General features: G+C 42.5%; 1 protein-coding gene across 4 annotated transcripts in view; it reads left to right on the forward strand.

Annotated features, from left to right (window-relative positions):
• The window catches only part of lrrk1 (leucine-rich repeat kinase 1), a 199978-nt gene that overhangs the window by 47810 nt on the left and 143954 nt on the right, over positions 1–8214 (forward strand). For all 4 annotated transcript variants that reach the window (XM_032511829.1, XM_032511830.1, XM_032511832.1 and 1 more), the window contains one exon: positions 1843–2033. In XM_032511829.1, the coding sequence (XP_032367720.1) occupies positions 1843–2033 (191 nt within the window). The remainder of the gene's footprint in view (positions 1–1842; positions 2034–8214) is intronic.

The raw sequence follows: 8214 nt of genomic DNA on the forward strand, positions 1-8214 counted from the left end.
GTTTCTTTACTTCATAACATGATTATAACCGCTTTAAGTCACCTTATGCTTTGTGTGTGGGCTTCATGGAATCATGAGACTTTAAGCTTTCTAATGATGTGCTGTTTGTGACAATTTAATGCTTGCAATTCATGAAGGAAGAAAACGTTTTCTCCTAAAGTGGAGAAAACGTTCCATCAGCGGAACCGTGCTGGCAAAGAGGCTAAAGAGCACATAGTACCTTACAACCCTACAAGAGCTCTACGCTCCCAGAATGCAGGGTTACTTGTGGTTCCTAGAGTCTCTAAAAGTAGTACTGGAGCCAGAGCATTCAGCTATCAGGCTCCTCTCTTGTGGAACCAGGTTCCAGTTTGGGTTCAGGAGGCAGACACCGTCCCCACATTTAAGACTTTCCTTTTTGATAAAGATTATAGTTAGGCTCCTCTCTTTACCCTGTCTCTTTTGGTTATGCTTTGATAAAGCTTATAGTTAGGACATAGAATTGAAAATTGTTAGGGAGTGAGGAGTCGCAGCATCTGCCTAACCCGGCCCACCTGCTTCTCGTCATAGTTGTCAGATCTATCTATCACATTATCAATAATATAATAAAATTAGAGGGAGGCAGGGCATACAGCCTGATCCGGTTGGGGAGAGTTCTAGCCTGACCAGGCTCCTCTCTTTACCCGATCTCTCTTGGTTATGTTTTGATAAAGCTTATAGTTAGGATATAGTTAGGGCATAGAATTGAATATTGTTAGGGAGTGAGGAGTTGCAGCGTCCGCCTAACCCGGCCCACCTCTTCTCGTCATAGTTGTCAGATCTATCTATCAGCTAATCGATAATAACTAAGAGTGAGGCAGGGCGATACAGCCCGATCCGGTTGGGGAGAGTTCCAGCCTGACCTGGCTCCTCTCTTTACCCTGTCTCTCCTAGTTATGTGGTAATAGTTTTAGACAGCTGGGGGACGTCCTTTGACACACTGAGCTCCTCTCTCCTCTATCTTTCAATCTTTCCATTTATGTGCATCGATGTCCCAGAAATGCTTGTTACTAACCTAGCTCTGGGGAGTCATTCCCCGGAGTCCTTTTGTTCTTTTTTACCCAGCATGTTTCCTTGGATCAGAAAGGCTCCAAAATCAGGGTAGCAGCTGTCGCCATGGTCCCGCTACACGTTACGCGATGCCATGTTCATCCTGCTACGCTCTGCTGTGCCCTGCCACGTCCTGCTATGCCTTGTAATGCCGCACAGTGCCTTGCTATTTCCATGAACTTCTACAAAGAACTACTACAAACTATTATTTTTTTTCCATGTTATTGCCACTCTTCATTCTAACCTCAACCGGCCCGTCAGACACCGCATACCAAGAGCCTGGGTCTGTCCGAGGTTTCTGCCTAAAAGGAAGTTTTTCCTCGCCACTGTTGCTTGCTCTGGAGGAAACTATTAGAACTGTTGGGTCCTTGTAAATTATAGAGTGTGGTCTAGACCTACTCTATCTGTAAAGTGTCTCGAGATAACTCTTGTTATGAATTGATACTATAATTAAAATTGAATTGAATTGAATAACTAAACCCCCCTACTTCCGGTGCACTTGGCTTTGATGTCAACAACATTCCCCAATACACAAAACTCAACATTTTACAACTATAACCAGCCACTAATTCACTCAGCTGTTACTAGTTCATGCCAAAAAAACATTCTTTAATTAAGTGATCTAGTTCTGGGCGTATGCTGCTAACAGGACTAGAGTAATACAATGTGTTCAACCTGCAGCATGATGCCATGAGCCTCTATGACTCCATTCCTCTTCACAAATACTCTTTTGACCACTGTTGTCCCTCTTATGTCTGTCCTCTGCTCTGTCAGGCCCTGGGGAGGATATGGGAGCCAAGGCATCGTTGGTTGAGGGTCCAGGTCCCGGCTCTGCACTGATTCCTTCTCCTACTCTGGAGAACATCCGGGCAGCCTATAAAGATGGAGAGGGGGAGGCTGCCAGGAATTTGATCCAACAAGCCTGCTGTGTGGAGTGCAGCGCAGGGATGCCCCACATTGATGGGGTGAGCACACTTTAAGTAGACAGTCACATTGTTAACTGCTCTGCTGGTTGCACTTTGATCATCACTGTAACATCATGTGTAATGTAGGGTAGAAACTGGTTACAGTGATATGCTGAAGTCTTTACTTTGCTTTTTTGAAGAAGAAAAAACATGTTTGTACTTTGATTACTATGTACATAGCAAATTAGTGTGGCAGAGTTAGACCCAGATTCGGCTTTGCTGCCACCTACCACACACACACACACACACACACACACACTCACACACACTCTGCTTTCTGATTAATCCTGCTCAAATTGAAGGAGCTGATGGGATTACATTTCACTGGAATTGTAACTCTTGCAACCAAATTTCCTTCCTAAAGTCATTCCTCCCATTTAGTGGGATTAACTAACAATCTTGAACCACAGTAAAGTCAGACTCAAAAAGAGGAGCAACCAGCCCAAGCCGGTGCCCGTTGCTGATCCAATAAGTTAAATTGCACACTGGGTACACATTTTCTAATTCTAAATATGTGTGTGCATAAATTTTGCAGGGGAATAATTCTCAGACAATCAACTCAGAGACAAAGTGGTACTCTTCTTCAAGTTCTGTTGCTCTAGTGTTAGTCATTAGTGTTAATATGGATCCCCCTGGGTCTGAAATAAAGTTTAAAGTCATGCTTCTTAAAGAAAATAAGAAAAAAGGCAAAGGAAGCTTTGTGACTTGAATCATTCTATTTTCATTTGTTTGCAAGGACACTTAATCTTTATTTGGGTATGAGTTAAAAAAAGACTTTGCTGTTTATGTCATTCTCATTGATCTGATTGCTTTTGATGTTATGGTGACATCAGCCTGTAGCTCATTTACCAAAAAACTCTTGGACATGGGATTCTCCAAAATAAGTTTTTTTTCTTTTCTTCTTTCCTGTGTCATAGTTGAATTTTTTTAGAGATACAGAGTGTTCCCTGCAGTGGTGCAGGGCTCTGTGTTTGTTGGGTTACGAGGAGTGTTTGGATCTGCTGCTGTTGATGTCTTTATTTGGAAATGCATCCTTCCCACATTCCCTTTCCATAAACCATGCTAAAAAGGTAGGCATTAAAGTCCTACACCTGATTTAAATGAACCCAACAAACCAGTTGGGGCTAAAGCAGTTCCATAAAGGTCAATACAAGCTCACACTATCAGACTAAATTGAGCCTGCTTCAAGTGGTTAGGGTTGTCCTGTTTTGGAACAAATTTCAGTCAACTGATTGTTCATCCGACCATTAGTGTTATCACCCACACAATGTGTGATACATTTGGTGAAAGTGTTCTATGCTGTAGACCGGTTTAAAAGAAATAGAAAATGTAATGGCTTTCCTTATCTCTGGCGTCATGGACCAAATTGGCATTCAAAGGAAGGAGCATAAAACCTGAAAAACCAGTTCCCCTTGATCACTGAACAATAGAACTCATTTTATTACCTTTATTTATGTTGGAGACGTAAGCAGGGAGAATGTGTCCACTTCTCTTTAAGTCTGAAGTTTTCATTGACGCTCAACACAGTTCCAACAGAAATCATGAGATTAGTTTTACTAGAGATGCCCCAATTATGTTTTTGTTGTTGTTGTTGATTGTTGTTATAACAGCTAGTACAGCGGTATTACAGTTTTGTTCATTTGGGATCTCCACCAGGGGCAGCGTAACCTAGTATGTGTGTATCTACAGCAGGGGTCTACCATGTTTTTTAAGCCAAGGACCCCTTAATTGAAAGAGAAACGCAACAGGGACCCCCTACAACATACAGCGTATTGTAAAAAAGGAAGTTGCATGTTAAACTGGGCCTACAATTGTAGGGCGGCTTAAGCCTTTATACCTTTTTTGCATAGAATACAAAGCTATTCATAGGGTTTCACAATTGATGGAATTTTAATCACAACCACGATTTTGACTACCCACAATCAAATTTGCATGATCGAGTGATATTTTAAATAAGTCATTTCATAGAACGTTTCGTTTTTTTTTTGCAAAGCCCATCTACCGCTCCGTAAACCACTGTCTGATCATGAGCCAGTCAGTTGTTCCCTCCACCGCGCATCTTAGTTTCTAGATGTAGACAGTCACAGAGGACAGCGTAATGTGAGGAAAATTCAATAGATAGCAGTCGGCTATACGTCGGTCTCAAGGTTTACCAGTTTACTAGTATACGCAATATTTTTTCCCGTCTGTGTTGGTTTTCAGACAACAGCAGTGACCAGTGCTAGGTAGTGTCTATTAGCTCACAGGGCTCTAGGGCGCAAGTAAAATTTTACTCTAGGTCACACCGGTGCACCGAATATCCTTGCATCCACTGCAATGTTGTTTGTATCAATATGGTTTAATTTTGCGTTACATGACTCATATCTTCTGTAAAGCTGTGCCTGTGTTGGATCTCTCCTCTTAGTCTCCCCGCAGCCCCTCCACACAGCGGCGCCGGTCCACACTTCTGACATATGTCTAAAGTTTTTTTAATTGTTAGTGACGCAGCCGTTTATTTGCACCAGTGTTTCCGCTGGTAACTTTGCTATCACGGCCGCCACGGTGGCCATGGCCAGAATATCATAGTTCATAAAAATACAGCGCAGTGATGATACAGACATTACATACAAAGAGGAGGAAAGAGTATGTCAGTCTTTCAGTTCCCAACTTTAAACAATATTTTTGGTCTTTTGTGTTAAGGCCCCTTCTTTCCTGGCTCAATTCAGGTACGTCTGTTTGCTGGCGTACCTTAGAAAGTGCTATGACAGAACCTCGGTCACTCTGTGATGTCCTCTTTGCCAATATCTCTAATAAACAGTATCAGCTACACTTTGGCCCCATTATCTCTCATTCCATCGAAACTTTGGTTGGCTGAACAATATTGCCATATATCATATCACTGGCACACATTTTCCCCTTTATTCAACAATGCGGCACTCCTGGTTGGTGGGAGGCCTATAACAGCCCTACAATGGGAACAGAGGAGGATTCATTATCTAAAAGACATCTTTAGCGAGGTTGGCTTGTTACCTTTTTCAAACCTATAAAACGCATTCAGTCTGCCACTTTCTTCATTTTTCTTTTACCTTCAATTAAGATCAGCACTTAAGGTAAGCTGGGTCCCCTGGCAGAGTTTGCTGCACATCCGTCCTATTCGGAAATGATTTACTATGCAACCAAAACCTGTGGTAGGGTATCCACGCTTTATCAGTTTTTGGTTATATCTGGCCGCACTGCCCTTCTATTGCGAACGTGATTGTCCAGACCTGAGCAACAATCTTGAATGGCATGGTCTGTCATCCCAGAAGTATCACGTAATCCAGACCATCAGCAGATTCACAATAATTTTATTCATTGGACATATCTCACCCCCATAAAAATGCACCACTGGAAAGTAATTACCCTTCATGCACTTTCTGCCCACTGATTGCTAGGGGCACTTATCTTCATATGTTCGGGATTACTCTCCTGTTGGTCAGTTCTTCAACAATATTGCATCCAAAATATCTGCCCTGATTAATGCACTGTACCTGTTACTGTCAATGTTATTTGGATTCTGAACGATCAAATGTCACTCCTTCAGATTTGAAAGCTCGAACAACTAAAATTGAACTCGTAGATGCGATGTGAGCGCTTGTAGAATATGATTTGAGAGCTTGTAGAAAAAATTCTATACTTGTTTTTTTTTTCTTCTTCATTTGAGTCACTTTTCCAGTACAACTACAACTCAGTGATGACAACCTCTCAAATCTGTCACTGCAGTGTTTTCTCTCGCATCACACAGCGGCGAGTCAGCACTCAACTTTTGCAACACTTTTTGCAACACGTTTGGTGCAAAACTAATTTGTACCTGTGGAGCTCTGAGCCAACAGGACGGCCGGGGACAGCAGGGTTTCTATCGCCAGATGAGGGACAACTCTGTCCGGCTCATTTATGTAGCATGAAAGCTAGCGTTAGCTCAAAACACGAGTACAGATTTTTTTCTACAAGCTCTCAAATCGCATCTACGCGCTCTCACATTTGCACCATATTTACCTTCATAGTTTGATCCCTTGTCTTGTTTCTGTCTGTGTGTGTCTGTTGTGTGTGCATATGGGTGTGTGTTGTGTGTGTGGTGTGTGGTGGTGTGTGTGTGTGTGTGTGTGTGTGTGTGTGTGTGTGTGTGTGTGTGTGTGATGTTTTTGAGCTGCGGCCTTCATGTTGTTTCTCTCCTTCCCGCCACACATTCTCATGTCTCAGCATATTGTTTGTAATTGTTTGTAATCTTGACGTAAAAACATTTGGTCACAAAAAAAGATGCTTCAGGTTGGAGGTGGCGTTATTTGGAGGATGAATGGAGGTTGGTTGCTATCAAGCAGAGGTTGCACTGCAGTTATATGTCTTCTCCCTGTTTTTTCTTTAATCTGAAGTTTGAGTTTTCAAGATAGAAACACATTCCTGCCCTGGCTCTTTTTTGCCAGCTCTGGCTCCATCTCACCTCTATCAGTGGTAATGCAAAAAGCTCATTTTTGGGTATTTCATATTGGGGTTTCTGGGAAATGCAAGGAGTTGCCTTAATGTATTTAGATATATAATATCGTCATTTAATCCATTGATTTCAACAGTGTAACTGTAATGTTTAGCCCAATGGTGGAAGGAGGAGAAATGGACTCAGGAGCTCTTCACCTGGTGCTTCGATTTATTTCTTCATCAATCACATGGAAGTGCAGTATTGCAAGGGTGACTTATTGCAAAAATATATATATAAAGAAATTCAAAATAAATACTAACTATTCAATTTATCATCACAAAATGATATTAAACAAGATAAAAAGCTATATTAGCCTCTGACTATTGGGCTCTAGCACCTGCACCCTTCCAGGCCAAAGCTGTTCTCCCCTGAGGAGCCTTGGCCTCCTTCCTTTATACCAGAAGCCCCTCCTACAAGACAAACCAAAGTTAATTGGAAATCAATTAAACACCATTATGTTAATTCACCAAAATGACTATAACTATAGCATTAAAAATGAAATGTTACAAGCTTCTCAAAACGGAACTTTACCTCTAAAAGTACCCCTCTGTACTGGCTGACACTTGGACCATTCCAGGTCTTCCCCTCTGTAAATTACTTCAGACTCTGTCACTTCCTGTTTGCAACTTCAACCCAAATGACTTGAAATTAATTGTGTATGTGTTGTATTTATCAAACCATGATTTCTAATCTTGACTAGTACTTAAATGAACTGAAATAAAATGACAAACCATGTGTTCATTGATGCAAGCCCATATGCTAATGATGATGTTCATGCTAACTGTCCTGTGCAACTGCTCATACTAAGGTTAGCTTAGCATGATAAATACCAACTATTTAAATTGTAACTGTAACGGAATACAGTTACTCATAATTAGTATTCTAAATAGGTAACGCCGGTACATGTGTTCCATAACTCCCCAACACTAAATAATCAAAGAGTCAATGTTGTTGGTTTCTAATTCTTTCAACAACATGCTTTTACAACAACATGCCTACTGTTGATGTCTGTTCAATCAACAGTAGGAGTTCAAGCAGTACAAAGAATTCCCAAGAGGCAATGCAACAAGTACACTGCATTAAGTCTGAAATGACAACAAATCTATGCAATGTAATTTGATGCATGATTCATGCATGAAGGTGATTCCATGATTGATTGACGTGGCATGATGGCGCCAGTGTGTGAGGCAGGCCGTCAGCAGCTCCGACTGTTGTTCATGTTTATATTGCTTGTAACATTTGTGGCACATACTGTCAACGCTCTGCTGGTGTATGATCGTCAAACGCTGCTAGATCTGAGAATATCAGCCAAAAGTCTTGTCAACTTTGATTATTATGGACAGAAAACTTTGCCCCCTTTCCTATCTGACATCCCGACATACCGCGAAAGCGGCATCGCCGCCGGGGTAAGCGTGGTGGCTGTCTCGTGAGGCTGAGGGCCAGATTGGTACGTCCTGATCGGGGTGGATGCGGAGCGGGGCCTCGCCTTTGTGCCTCTCGACGTTTGCTGGATCCTGTTGCTGAGTGGTTGGTGCCAGTGGTGGGCCCCGAGGTGGTGTCCCGGCCCCGCGGACCCTGCAATCATCGTCTCCGTTGGCGCGGAGTAAATCTGGGGAACCTGCGGCCTCTGTGTTGGGCCTCCTGGCCGGCTGGTCGCCCTGACCCGCCAGCTCTTGCCAGGTTTGGTCTGGT

The sequence above is a fragment of the Etheostoma spectabile genome, unplaced genomic scaffold (genome assembly GCF_008692095.1).
Source record: "Etheostoma spectabile isolate EspeVRDwgs_2016 unplaced genomic scaffold, UIUC_Espe_1.0 scaffold48, whole genome shotgun sequence".
Lineage (NCBI taxonomy): Eukaryota > Metazoa > Chordata > Actinopteri > Perciformes > Percidae > Etheostoma > Etheostoma spectabile.